Source organism: Carettochelys insculpta, chromosome 1, assembly GCF_033958435.1.
Source record: "Carettochelys insculpta isolate YL-2023 chromosome 1, ASM3395843v1, whole genome shotgun sequence".
In the NCBI taxonomy this organism is placed as follows: Eukaryota; Metazoa; Chordata; order Testudines; family Carettochelyidae; genus Carettochelys; species Carettochelys insculpta.
In genome coordinates, this window is record NC_134137.1 from 328108159 (window position 1) to 328123389 (window position 15231).

General features: G+C 40.8%; 1 protein-coding gene across 3 annotated transcripts in view; it reads right to left on the bottom strand.

Moving 5' to 3' along the window:
- DOCK4 (dedicator of cytokinesis 4) overlaps positions 1 to 15231 on the bottom strand; it is a 381443-nt gene that overhangs the window by 236738 nt on the left and 129474 nt on the right. For all 3 annotated transcript variants that reach the window (XR_012648259.1, XM_075014636.1, XM_075014626.1), the window contains exons 3-5: positions 13497 to 13537; positions 11653 to 11708; positions 8694 to 8790 (exon numbers count right to left, since the gene is read on the bottom strand). Coding sequence is in view for 2 of the 3 variants with exons in the window: in XM_075014636.1 (XP_074870737.1) it covers positions 8694 to 8790; positions 11653 to 11708; positions 13497 to 13537 (194 nt within the window). In the remaining variant the exon portion in view is untranslated. The remainder of the gene's footprint in view (positions 1 to 8693; positions 8791 to 11652; positions 11709 to 13496; positions 13538 to 15231) is intronic.

The window sequence follows — 15231 nt, forward strand, 5'->3', positions numbered from 1 at the left end:
AGATGCAGTATTTTCTCTTCCTCTTTATTACTAGGAACAGCTGAACAAAAACAGGAACATCAGCAGTCCCTGCTGTACAGTCCTCCGAAGTCAAAATCCTTGCCACATCATTGCCTACCATCTGTAACGTCTGTACCTTAAAATTCCGCCCAACTGTTTTTGAGGTGACTTCTTTTTTCATTTCATTTACAGCATTAATTCTTTGCCCTAGCCCACTTTTGGTACCACATTATCTGCTATGAAGATTAAGTCATCTTAAGGAAGAAATAAGTTACAGAATCACATTAACATCTTAGCAATATAGGCCTAGATCCTCACGCACAAATAGAAACAAAACAGAATATCAAGCAGAGACAGAACTGTTTCCAGATAGAAAACTGACAAATGTTCCATCAGTCACTAGTGGATCTATATTCTAGTATTATTCAATAAGTTCATGTACTAGAATGTTTTTACCTACAAAACTATAAACTTATGGGCCGCATCTATACAGGCAGCTTCTGTCGACAAAACTGGGCTTTTGTCAACAAAACTCCCTGAGTGTCTAGATGGTTAAAGCACTCTGTTGTGAGTTGGTCGACAAAATTCAGCTGTTTAGTCGGCAGCGTTGTCCCTGTTCCTGATCAGGTATAATGCCCTCTGTCAACAGTGTTTTATTGACTCTGCCCTTGTAGACACTTCTGTCGACAGAGACAGCTTCAAGTTTCCCCAGCAGCCCTTTTTGCAGAGCTTCTGGTTAGCCATTCTGTTGAAAGAGGGCAGGGCACTGTGGCTGCTTTCTGTCAACAGAGTGGCTTGCTCTTTTGATCTGTGTGTAGATGCTCTCTGTCAACAAAAGTACCGCTGAGGTTTCTCTGTTGACATAGGCTGCCTGTGTAGACGTGGCCATGAAGAGCATTTTAATTTGTTTGTTTTAATTTGGGGCAGAGGCCAAGGGAGGATTAACAAAATCCCTACCAAAATATTAATTTCGTTTTTATTAGAAATCTTGTGTGGAAAAAATCCATGATAAAAACCAGATATTAGCGGAGAGATTCTGCTGAGTTAAAATAATGAAGAATGGTCCTAAGCGCGCTGATAAGCAAGTACATTTAAAATAATTGTATTTATAAATGATTTAGTGATACATTAATTCAACTAATATGTGTTATTAAATTCAGAGCCCACATATCTAACTACAAAAGGAGTAGATTCCATATCCTTGTCATATTAAATACATGCAGGAGTTTTATTTAAGGAGATCTCTTTGTTAGACTCACATTACGTAACAAACATTAAAGCCTGTCTCAAATTAGGAAGCAGTGCATACAATTTCATTACAGCTTCACTGTCAAATTTAATTGCTATTGTGTTACTTGAAAAGCAAGAGAATCCCAGGAGGAGACAGGTCATGTACAAGATGAAAACGTACCAGACAGATTAGCAATTGCAACCATCTGAGGCTGAAAAAAATAGATTGGAGTTTATCAGATTAAAAATGTGATAGATCAGCTGCTTCTAATAGAACCCTGCCTTGCAGGAGCTCTGTTCGCGCTACCCCGACTATTGTTTCATGGACCATAGAGAACAAGATGGAAAATGACAAATTTCTGGATTTATAATTGTAACTTTACTCGGCTTTAGGCCTTAACCTTTCTGATTTTCCTCCACTTGCAGATAAAGACAATATAAAATGGAGCTATTGTGCTACTGCTGTTTTTCTTAAATTTGTTGTGATACCAGTTCATTTCAAACACAAAGTAATAAGCAAACAAGTGACTGAAAAATAACGGTCATTAAACAAGAAACAAAGTTGAAAATATATATTTAACTGCCTCCAAGCTACCCCCCAAAGTGTACTTAATTTATAAAAAGTGTACTTTTACAAATAAAATTTAAAAGTTAGGTCTAGAAATTAACAATTAAGGGATCCAGTCGATTCAATATGACCAATCCTACCTTAATTTTGCCCTTTATTTTGTTCTGCACTGAAAACATGTTGCTAGAGATGTACATGGTGGAATTTATATATTGTTTTAGCCTGCAGAGATTGTGGAAGAAATGTAGTTCCAGGAAACATGCAGATGGGTCAGTCGTATAAATACTCACTGATGTGTGGGTGGAGTAGAAGAATATTTTTACCCAAAGAAATAGCATGATTACATTCGTTTAGTGCCATGAAGTCTGTGAATTATATGATGTCTAAGTGTATGCAAGGCCCTTCAAGTTCACATTTATATTTGTAATGCAGAAATTAACACAATTCTTTTTCTGCAGTCAACATTATAATATAGCTTGCTGGGATACCACTTATGAACATGCTACTAGTAAGGTATATTAAAGTGAAGCCTTTAGATAAATTTTATTTTATGATGTGCTAGGAATTTGTTATTTTGATCCTTGCTTATATTTTACCTAATTATATGGGGAAAAATTAATGTTGGACAGGCTGTATAAATTAGACCTGGCAATAGTCATTTGCATATTGGCCTGCTAAACCCAGGGTTGAGAGTTCAATCCTTGTGGAGGCCATTTAGGGATCTGGGGCACATAGATTCAAAAAAAAAAAAAAAAAGGGTGGGTGGAGCTTGGTCCTGACAAGAGGGCAGGGGACTGGACTCGATGAGCTCCCAAGGTCCCTTCTAGTTCTATGAGATGTGTATCTCCATAGTCAGTGATGGAGAACTGGCTGAAGCCTTTAATTAGTCATTTCCAGAGTCAAGATTTGAGTTGTTTACAGCTGTGAAACTGCTGTGAACAAAATTAAATCTGGGGAAGCGCTACCTAATTGTCACTAAAATATTTTCTGCCTTACCTCTTCCTTACAAACTTTGGAGGAGATTTTTTTTTTTTTTTTAAATGAGGTTTTAATATTAAACGAAGTTTGTGTATAGTAGCTGCAGGAGGGAAGCCTGGGTTTGACAGATCTACAAAGCCCAAAGTTACTCAGTTTATAAGAGATGATGGAAGGGAAGAAAAGGAAATTCAGAGGAAATGAGTAAAGGTTTGTATGTAGCTAGAAATCTTCTTATGTGGCTAAAATAGTTTCATATCTCTATGGTCCTCTGTCTCTGTGCCCTATGGTTGCCTGCCTTTTTCTGTGCCCATCCTCTGTGCCAGTGTTTATCACAGAATCATAGGGCTGGAAGGGACCTCAGGAGGTCATCGAGTCCAGCCACCTTTTTCCAGCAGGATCAACCCCAACTAAATCATCTCAGCCAGGACTTTGTCAAGCTGGGACTTAAAAACCTCTAGGAATGGAGATTCCACCACCTCTCTAGGCAACGCGTTCCAGTGCTTCACCACCCTCCTGTTGAAGCAGTTTTTCGTAATATCCAACCTACTCCTCTCCTTCTGTAACTTCAGACCATTACTCCTTGTTCTACCATCTGTCACCACTGAACACTTTCTCTCCATCCTCTTTAGAGCTCCCTTTCAGGAAGTTGAAGGCTGCTACTAAATCACCCCTCAGTCTTCTCTTCTGCAAACTGAACAAGCCCCAAACCCTCAGCCTCTCCTCATAGGTCATGTGCCTTCTTAAATGACGTTCCACAGAACAATGGTGTTCCATGAACTCACCGGTGTGACACAAGCATCTGACACATTTTTCATATTATACGCTGATGGTATATATTTTCTCTTATTAAAACCAGATACGGTGTGTGATAAGGCAAAGCCAGGGGAGTGAGAACAAGAGGGAAAAGCAGAGCTGTGATGAACTGGTAAACAAACGGAGTGGGAGCAGCTGGGGAAGAGACTGCCCTGGGTCAACTGGGGCCCGCTGGTGCCATTTAAGCCTGCCTTTAAAAAAACTTTTCCCCAGTGGGAGGGGAGGGTGATTCAGGAGAGCATAGGAGGCAAGTGGAGAAAAGCAAGGGGAGTTTTTCTAGGAACAGCAGTAAGGAGGGGGGTAGTTCTCAGCAGCTAGGGGCTGGGGCCCATGTCCAGGCAGCCCTGAGATTCGACATGAGGCCAGAAAGAACTGATCACCTGGCGGGGGAGCCGATCCAGGAGGGGGAACGTGCTGATGCTGCCACTACTTGGAGGAGGTACAGGGTGGGGGGTCGTCTGGGGAAGCTGCCCAGGGAAAAGAGTTCCAGTGTCGAGGGCAAGGGGAGTGCTTCCCCCACCAGTAGCAGCCACACAGGGTCCCTGGGCTGGAACCTGGAATGAATGGGCAGGGCCCGGGTTTCTCCCAGACCATCATCTCCCCCACAACAGTATCTTGGCTGTGGGGCCAGTGGACTGAACAGAGGCCCGGAGCCCAGGAACGAGGTTAGCCTTACCACAAGTGTTACTTCTTCATTGTTATAAAACCTGCCCAAATTTACTTCATTTTGCTTTTGCTGTTTGGGATTTTTCTTTTATTTTTTTGGTCTGACATTTTTTAAGAAGATTTTCATAGGTGTTCTGGTTAAAAAAATATTTAAAATATTTTTTGGTGTTCTGTGATCTCAAAAAGTTTAAGGAGCACTGCTCTATGCTGTGTAGCTCCCCACCTCCTTGCTCCACAAATACTGTTCCCCTCCCAAGAATCCCTACTTCTGAAGATAAGGAAAAATGGGTCCACGTCCCTTCCAGTCCCCTTCCACAGGTGGGCTTGTTTGCTGAGCTCTCTCCCTGGTTTCAAACTGTCAAAACATTCTCCTGAAGCCTGACATATCCTGAACTCAACAGCAGAGAGGTTATTTATTGCTGCTTATACATTTAAAACCATTAGCAACATGACTGGGCCAAAGCTGCCGCTATCATGAAAGGGAGGCAAAACAAGGAACAAAGAAGCAATGTGTTGTTCATCACTACTGTGTCACAGGCACCACTACCCAAAGCAGTCACCATCCGTGATAGCCATTGGCGGAGGAGGCGGGTGGTTGGGCTGCAGCACCTGGGACTGTAGCGCTCAGACCCACCTGGAGCACCCCTATCCACAGGGACTGCTCCAGTCTGGCTGGAGAACACCTGGGGCCACCACAGGTGGGGGCTGTTCTGGCTGTGCTGGAGTTCCCCCCAACCCACAGCAGCATCCCAGGCAGGGACACTCCATCACACCACAGGCAGGAGGTGCTCTAGCCTGGCCAAAGCAGCCCCTGTTTCCAGCACAACAGGGCTGGAGCAGCCTCCCAGGCATGCCCCCCCGCATTTAACTGTTTAACAAATTAAATAGGATTTTTACGTCCGTAGCTTCAGCTAACAGAGAAATCAGATAGCTACATCTTACTTTGTCCCAAGCACGCTATATATTCCCTTCTGCTTAAATAGGACAGTCAGTTTCCCAAATTCTCCTTGCTTTCTCTTCTGAGACGTGATCATGATTCCTCCTTGGATTTGGGACAGAGCGCACTTCCTTTTCCCCTTTGGAACTCTCACTTATTCCAGTTCTACACTAGAGATTGAAGTCTATGTAAATGTGCAATTCTAGCTACAGCAATCATGTAGCTAGAATCGACTTATCTACAATCGACTTAACAGGCCAAACTCACAGAGAGTGGTTGATGGGAGAAACTCTTCCATTGAGCTCCCTTACTCATAATACTGAGGAATACAGGAGTCACCTGCAGACCCCTGATAGTTTGATTTCCCGCGTCCCTACTAGGTGCGTGAAATTAAACCCTGGAAGATTGATCCTGACTGGTTTGATCTTCTGTGTAGTGAAGACGTACCTCCAGCCTCTTTTATTCCCCAACTCTAATGCACCCGTGGTTAATTCTAAACCCAGCCTACTTTAGTCTTGTGTTTAGTCTTTAGTCCTCTCACACCTTCTTTACATCCTATACAACTGTGAATAGTGCCTATTAATCCTGCAACACCCAACCATCAATGTATTAAAATGATACTTTTTCTCAACCAAGTGAATCTGGAATTTGTAGAACAAGGCATTTTGGGATTCTGAAGAGAATCCTTGAAATGCTATAATTTTAAAGTTCTGTTTCAGATTTTTTTCCTCCAATTTTTCAATACTAAAGATTTGACAGATTTTTACACAAACAGGTGATGTTCACAATTGCAAATTTTTGCAAGGTGTGTGGGAGGGGGATGGCTTCTGTGCCCCAGAAGTGATGGAGCCTTGGTTGAAGGGCAAGGCTGATGGCAGCCAGCCCTGAGCACTGCCCAGAACACAGCATTGGGCCCGCCTCCTTAGTCTCAGGGTACGTCTATAATTGAGAATAAAGTGGAACTGTGAAAGTCAACTTTCTACTAATGGATTTTATAAAGTCGAAGTTGAGTGTCCACACCTGCTCACAAAGTCAACCTATTGTGTCCCCACTACACTGCTTAAGTTTGACTGTTGTAGCAGCGCATTGTGGGCACCGATTCCACAGTTACCGCAGACCCCTTGCATTTTGGGATTTTTTGCCAGTGTGTTATAGGAAAGAATGTGACGCAAGTGGTTGCGGGTGTGTGATGTCATCATCCCAGAGTGCATTGCCCTCACTCCCCACACAATTGAAAACAAACGGCCACTTATCCAAAGCCTGCTCCTAAATCAGGACGCTTTGATTGCCACAGTCCGAGCTGTCTATTTATGTGCCAATCTGCCTAGAGCACAGTAAACTAGCAAAGCTGAGGAAGGAGTAAATGAAAGGAAAGTTGGGGAAAGGGAAACCCTTGAGAGTGTTGTAAAACCCACATATTAGGACATCTGTGCTGCAGCTGACTGTGCCATGTTAACAGGTACCTCAGTTTTCCCCTAGTGAAAGGCAGAGAGGTACATCAGGGAGATGATTTTTCCCCAGCAAACAGGCCACAGATGAGACTGTGAGGCTCCCCTGAGCCACACACTTTGGCAAGGGAGAGTACTGTAGAGGCATGCCCAGGTGTGCGGGGCTGGGGGGAGTAGCTCAGAATATAGATGCGTCTGGGGCCAGTCCCAACAAGCTCAGCTGGCCCCTGTTAACATGATGCAGTCAGCAGAATATACGTATCGCCCCACCAGGGAAGCCTCCCCCCAGCGTCTGTTGCCTTACAGGGGCCAGCCAGCCCCCCACAACTTTTGCTATAGGGGAAGCCTTCCCCCCAGTGACAGCCTCAAAAAGTTTTTGCTGCTCTGCACAGCCAGCACATGGTGGGGAGGGGCAGAGGGTGACTCACAGGGCCTGTGGGGCTCGGGCAGCTAGCTGGCTTGTGGGAATCGATGTGCTTGGGCAACTGGCCCCGGCATTGCAGGGTTCAGGCAGCTTGCACTGAGAGCTGACAGCTGGCCCTGGCAGAGCAGGGCTCAGGCGGCTTGGGCTGGCAGATAGGTGGCTGGCCCCAGCAGCATGGGCTCAAGCGGCTTGGGAGGGCAGGTGAGCAGCTGGCCCTGGCAGCATGGGGCTTGGGTGGGCAGCGCAGGCAGCCAGCCCTTTGCTGGGGCAGGTGGCTGGTGGGCAGGCAGCTGGTCCCGACAGCACAGGGCTCAGGCAGCCAGCAGGCGGTCAGCCCGGGTGGGTGGGTAACTGACCCTGGTGGTGTCGGGCTCGGGTAGGTGGCTCTGGCAGCACAGGTCTCAGGGGGGCAGGCGGCTGTCGTGTTCAGCTCTGGCGGCGGGCATGGGGCTCAGGCAGCTGGCCAGCTGGGGCTGCACCAGGCACTTGCAAGTGGCCAAGAAAAACTATTTGTGTTTATTTTTTATTTTAAGTAAGATTTTACATCAATTTTTTGTGTTCAATTTATGTTTTTTTGGTTTTTTTTTTTAAAAAGTGGGGTTGGATGATGTAAAGAAGAGGTGGGGGGAGGCGTGAGGGTTTCTTAGAAATCAAAAGGCGGAGGGGGGGTTGATGTCAAAGAGTTTGGGAACCACTGTCATAAACTGACTTGTGCTCTCATACTGCCAATATTTTTAGTGTTAACTTATTTGCCACACTTATTATGTAACTGAAAATGTTCAATACTTGTATTTTAAATCTCCCTCTTCTTTCTGGCAGCATGTCATTGTTTCAGCTCAGCATTACATTTTTTTTTTTGTGCAACACATTTTATCTTGCTTTTTTTACCTATGTATCAAGCTGCTTTCCTTCCACTGGCTGTCAAGCATTAAAAAAAATAAATAAATAAATCATAGCTTGTAAATACTTGACTTAAAAAATCTGAAAAATCTGTCCAAAAAGTAACGTCTCATTGCAAAAAAACAAAGTCATATCAAAAAGTCATGGCTACTTTAAGAGTGTTTTCCCCTCTTTTCCCCCTCATTTGGTTTTTTTGAGTATTTTAACTTTTCTGTTTGATTACTATCATGGACTGAAACTGCAGTTCTTTCATGTTAAATTCTGCTTGTTACTATATTCTCCTTAATTACCTTTATTGCTTCAGATTGTTTATATTTGAAAAAGAACCATCTGAGCTCCTCGTTCTTTGTCTTTTAATAGCCATGCTAATATTGTCATTCAAATCTCTACAGTCACAGCTCCCAAAGTTTACCATTTTTAAATCTAGACTTTGATAACAAGCTAAACCATTCTCATTTATTCTTGTATGTTATTATCAATTACACAGTGAACAGATGTCCTAGTTAGTCTCTGGCAAAAAAACTATAATGTTGGATTGAAAAAAAAAAAAAAAAAGGAGAAAGAGAGAATTAAATAAATCTCAGAGAAGAAAAAACCAAACAACTACAATCTTTGAAAAAATATTTTTCCTTTTGCTTTTTTCCTAAATACAAACCATTTTGTTATTTGTAAGATGACAGAATCTATTTTAAACCGCATTCAAACAAAGCAATGCCATATAGTATTTACCACATAAAGTTGTTTCCACATTGTCCCCCAGTCTCTTAAAGTTGATGTCATCTCTGTAATAACCGAGTCTTCTGTTGGAGTAACCATTTCAAATTGCCTGTGGCATCCAGAAGAATACATAGCATTATACAAATAATATAAACCACACTGCTGTTTCTAACATAAAACCTTTCACTCTTAAATTTTGATATTTATCAAACTCCGGGGGACTTGTCTTTTTACTTAGGAAAAATATTGGGTAGCGTGCTGGTCCAGCTGAAGTTTGTGGGAGTTTTCCCACTATTTTCAAAGGTGGGAGGGGGGATTCACTCACAGTTTTGTGTCAACACAAGTGTTTTAATAACATTTATGCGTATCTCCTTTGCTAAAAGACAAGTCTGTTAGTGCTACAGGTCGTACCTCCCTCTTCCAGCGCTCTCAGGACCGGGGGGGTCCTGGATGAAGGGATTTGCCAGATGAGTGGAGGTTAGGCTGGCTGCCTGGAGGGGGGCCCCCCCACTCTTGTAGGGCTGCCTGGCTCCTGCCATGTGGCAGGGGTCCCCGTGATTGTGGGGCAAAGTGTCCAGCCAGCTCCCTGCTCCAAGTTTGCTGGGGTTCCAGGGTCCCCACGGCTACAGGGCTGTCAGTGGTGCTCCAGCCCCACCAGGCTCCCAGCCGCGGTGCTGCCTAGGGTCCCCGCAGCTGCAAAGCTGCAGGCAGGGCTCTGTGCCCCACCCGGCTGCCCACTTGCAGGGCTGCCGAGGCTCCCCAGCTGGGCTACCACAGCTGCTCTCTGGTCCAGTAACATCCATTGTCCTGCCAGATGAGGGATGTTGCTGGACAAGAGAGTGCCAGATAACGGAGTTTCAACCTGTAGTGCAACGTAGTAACTAAACAAGGAAACCTGTATCCCTTTTTTGACTTCTGTTTACAGAAATGACTCCAGAAAAGCCATTCCCATAAAAAGTGAGGATGGCACAAAAGCAAGTATTCAAGAAAGACAGGAAGGTTGTTCACTGTGATACTTTTGCCTTGGCTAGGGAAATGCATTAAGGTGACTTATTCTTGTCTAAGTGCAATGAATGCAGTTATCAAAAAAGTCTATGAGCAAAATCCACCATTGTGTGGCACTGATTTTATACGAGTGCATCTACATTAGTTCTGAGTTACACAGGTGTCAAAACAGAAAATACAGTGGAGGATCAGGTCCAATACGGCAGAGGGTATGTGGGTTGTTCTCAATAAACAGTTAAATATGGCCTGACTTCTTGGCTGAACGACACGCCCCATGATACACCACCATCTTCCCTTTTGTTAAGGTGCTGTCATGCACTATGGCTGCAGCTACACCATATTCCACTTTTGGAAGAGGAATGCAAATGAGCGAGATCAGAATAGGAAGCTTGTTTTCAAAGGAACCCCACATACACGGCTGTTTTTGCTTCTGGAAAAGCCTCTTCCAAAAGTGTCATTGTTTGAGAATATGCAAATGAGGTGCAAGATATGTAAATATATGTTTCATTTGCATTTTTCGATCTTGCTCATTTGCATTCCACTTCCAAAAGTAGAATGCAGCGTAGCTGCAGCCTGTGTGATTCCCTGACCAGAGAACATCATAGGAAAGGTAGTCTGGCTATGGAACAGAGCCCATAAAAGAAAACTGGGGCATTAAGCATCTGAATCTCCATACACAGCATTTTTTTGAACTTTCAATGAAGAGTTTTATTTTTGTGAAACACCCAATTTTCTGTCCACTAACAGTTTCTGTGGAAAATTTTCAGCCAGCCCTATTGAATGGACAGAGACAGCACAGGAATTTAGGAATGTAGCACACAGCGGCTCATTTAGTGGGCAATAAGGAATTCAATTTCACTTGTACTGACCAGATTTCTGATTGTGAGAGAATGCCACACAGGAAGATTTTCTCGGCTAGTCAGGAAGCTTTGATCTTCTGCTCACTCTCTCTTATTCTCCCTTCTCATAAGGGACGAAAGGAGATGTAATTTTAAACCTTAAGGCATTCATATAATAAACGCTATCCAGGTTCTTTCAGTTCAATAGGGCCCTGAAAATAAGAACTCTTCCATGATGAGTAATTCCAAATTAATTTTAATAGCTTCAATCATTAATTCCTCTATCCGTGAATGTAACAAGAAAGCTCAATTGTAGGAAAAAAATTCAGGAGTTGCGCAAACGCCTCAGAAAAAACTTTGCTGGCCTGATAACCATTGATAAACTGGAAGTTTTAAGTGGGATGTTGCGAAATTAAATGTCACTTCTTAAAAAACAAAATGTCATTCTTGTTTACTAACACGTTAGGGGTTTTTTAACTGAGAAAATTTCTAATGTCTTGGTTTTTACTAGTTCTGTTTTTTGGGTAATAAAAATAGACCAGTAGCCAGCTGAAATAAAAAAAAATCATTCTAATTAACAAAAACATGAAAAATTCTATTAATTTTAGATTTGTAAAGTCTTTTTATAACATATATCCTGACTTGAAAATCTCCCTTTTAGAACTGTATGTGAATACCAGGAGATTGTTTCAGATAAGGCAACCTGTATCTTCCATGAGGCAGCTATAACACTAAATAAAATGAGCAATGGTCAGTGGTGGCTAGTAGGCTATTCTGTGCAAAATCCTGTAAGAGAATCATCCTATTAAACTGTTTGATTAACAGCAATAGTTAAAACAAGTAACTGTTCTCTGCATATGTCAGACAACAGAGAAATTATTTCCCTATTTCTGTTCCTTGTAATTTTAGAAAAATTGACTTCTTATGCCTGAATCAAATTGCCAGACTGGTTAAGGATATTCATTTTAAGTCTTTAGGGCAGTGAGCTGAATTTTTATGGTTTTAACCACCAGTGGAAATTGTATCTCTAGCCTGCCTGACAAACAGCCTTGTTCCAAAAAATCCGCACAACTTCAGATCCTTCTCTTCAGTCTTTTTAAGTAGCTGAACACAAAATCACTACCTACCCTTTGTTCTTAACGCACGCATTTTTCAAGTGGATATAGCTGGATGGAAATATACCCTGAAAGACAAAACACTTTAATAAATGCAGTTTTAACATGCTGCCTATTGTTAGAAGAGAACCTTGGTGTAGGCTAATCATTTCAGAGAACTTTGCAAAGTGTATAGATTCTTCTGATCAGCAACACTGATCATTAAAAAAAAAAAACCCTGCAACTATTTAGTACATATAGTATACATTTAAATGACAAATTTCAAATTACAAAACTAAAAATGTGCATAGACTGTATAAATATTGTAGAATAGCTCTTTCATATTTAACATAGTCACAGAGATATAGCCATGTTAGTCTGTATCTTCACAAAACAAATGAGCAGTCCTGTAGCACTTTAAAGACTAACAAAATCATTTATTAGGTGATGAGCTTTAAAGATCTGAAGAAGTGGGTCTGTCCCATGAAAGTTCATCACCTAATAAATTATTTTCTTAGCCTTTAAAGCACTACAGGACTGCTTTTTTGTTTCATACTTAATGTGTTTCCTAAGTCCTATTTTAAGGGGACAATGTAATTCTGTGACCAATATTTATCTATGGAATATATCGAATGGATTTTCAGAACACACCATTTTTAAAGGGCTCCATTGTTTATTTCAGCTCTACTCAAGAATACAGTATTCTTTTATATTCCATGGTAGCAAAGCAATTAACTACCACCAATGCTCCTTACAGAGAGCATTGTCATTCACAAGCAAGGCGGTAAACAAAAGCAGTCAAGCGGACAAAGAACTGCAAGAAAAAGCCATAACGAATTTTCCAAAAAAGAGACAACATCGCTACATCTTTTTTTTTTTTAAAAAGTTCAGATGGAATTTTTTTTCATAGTTTAAAAACAACTGATGGTGCCCCATTTTGCTACGAAACAGATAGTAGAGGAGCTAGTGAAGAAGTCTTTCAGAGCAATGCTAGCTGACCATGAGGTCATCAGGAAGACTAGTTTTCAAGGTCAAGTTCAGAAAATCACCTTCATTCACAAAAGATGACAATGCTTCACAAACAGCTAGGTCATTTCCTCACAGAACTTGACTCATGTTTAGGATGTCCCATTCCCGCTTTTTTTTTTTTTTTTTTTTTTTGAAGGGTACACATCTGGCAGGAGACAAACTAGCATGGACAGTAAGCACATGATGATCAGCTGAGGTTAATATTCACTTTAGAGCAAATCCAAAACTATGCTAATGTCTTACAAAAAAAAGAGTAAAATGCAAAAAAGTTAGAACCCAAAAAAGCACTGAAATTTAATCTGAATTTATTTTCATGAAAAAAAAAAGTTGTCAAAGAGTAAGGGGTCTCACTCTAGCATTACAGCTTTCACTGGCACCAAGAAGTGGCATATGCATGTAATCTGAGTTTCCAAGAGTTATGATAGATATCTAATTGGGCTCTGAGACTTCATGACTGCATATTAAAGGCAAAGCATGTGATACACACTATTTTCACCATGCTTTCATGATCGCGAGCTCTCTATACTTTCATTTAGATCTCCCGTAGATCCCCAAGATTAACTTGTCACCTACACAAAAGACCTAATTTTGCCAAGAGGTCTTGTCTTCCAAGGTGCTCATAGCATTTACATGAGAGCAGCTTTCACAAATGTAATCCGTGATCAAAGCTATTACTGTTAATGTTGATTAAATTACATAACACCAAATGCTATCTCATCTCACCAAACTGTGGCATTCTCATAAAGGTAAATGACATATTACTGTACTCTGATATGAACATGTTTGACTCAATTCACGTTTTTGTCAAAAAAAGTTCAAATGATAGCTAGAAAGATGTAGGTTTTTACCTTGATATGTGGGTTTTTTAAGGCAAATCCTCTGTACCAGCCTGTGGAGAAATAATTTAAAAAAAAATATGTAAATCATTGCCATTTTCGAAACTTGTTTTATATTTTCCTTTTGGGCTGACATGATTTGGTTACATATCACAGTGCAACAGACTACAGTCATTTTGAATATATTCTCTGCATTGAAATGTAATCTTTTCAATTCACTAATATATCCACTGAAATTAACAAATAGTTATTTTCTCCTATGACCCCAACAGTGAACCTTTTTTTTTTTAAACCAAGCAACAAGCCAAATATTAAAAGATAGATGGCATCATGAACTACTACTATACGCTATTTTATATTGAACAGGCTTAGGCTATTTAACTACAGTAATATACTAAAAATCCTAATGCACCAAATTGAAAATAACTAAAATATATTTAATGCATTTGTGGCAAAGTTTAATCATTTATGACTAACTAGATCAGCAATTTAACACCTCCATATCTGAGCCAATAAATGTGTTACTTTAAAACTACAAAAGGATAGCTTTGAAAAACTGATTTTAACTAGGATCTGAAGGAAAGTTCACAGAAGAAATTAAGTTTTATTTCCTTTATTCTTTTTCTGTACACACATTAACATCAAATCTAAAAATATTTTTATTCCAGGAACCTCTGTTTCAGAAAAGAAGTAGCTCAGTGAACTTTAAAAAGGCTGTAGGATTTAAACATGTGATTTGGCATGAAGTCTGAAAGCCTCCCACTGAAAGTCAAGTTTCCCTGGGAAGAACCAAGAGACCAAAAAGAAAAGTAACAATGAGACCTCCCTCCTGCTTAACAATTATTTTTCCCCTGGATATTAAACAAACATGGGGAAGAAACAGAAAGGAAAACAATTATGAAGATCAAACATAGTCATTACAATTCATTTGGCACCCAGAGGCATACATACGCTTGGCAGAACTGAATTTTCATTTTTTATAATTTGATAGATAATACAATATTTTAAAGCTTTTTTAGATGGCTACCAACTTAAATTTTCAACAACTGCACCAAAAATTTTGGATATAAGTACGATTTTATTTTTATTTATTTAGATTTTCACATTTGTGAGAAAATATGGGGGGTCAGAATTATTTAATGACAGCAGACACAGATTCAAAACGTTAAAGCTTTATCACCGGAAAAAAAAACCCCAGCTTTTCCAACATTACATGTCAATATGTACAAACTTAACATTCTTAAAATATGGTAAGTTCTCAAGTACCATTTTTCCTACTTTGTCCATCTGTAAATGTCCTAAGAATGGTAATACTGAGTCAAACCAATGGTCTATTTAGCCAAGTATCCAGACAGTGAACAATGCTACCTCTTCAGAGAGACTGAACCCAAAAGCCAATCAAGTAATTCATTTCACCATCCACCCCTCAATTTCTGGCAACTGGAGTATAAAGGCACCCAGCCCCACAGCTGCATTCCCAATGATCCTGGCTAATAGCCATAGATAGATATAGCCTCCTTGAACTTATCTAGATTTTTTTTTTAACCTTGTTAGTTTTGTTCTTCACAACACTCCGTGTCAAAAAGTTCCACAGGCTGTGTGTTGTATGAAGTATTTCCTTCTGTTTGCTTTAAACCCGACAGCATTAATTCCTTTGGATGACCCCAGTTCTTGTGTGAAGGAGTTAAATGACTTTTCCTAATTCACTTTCTTCATATCAGTCATAATTTTATAGACCTCTATTCAG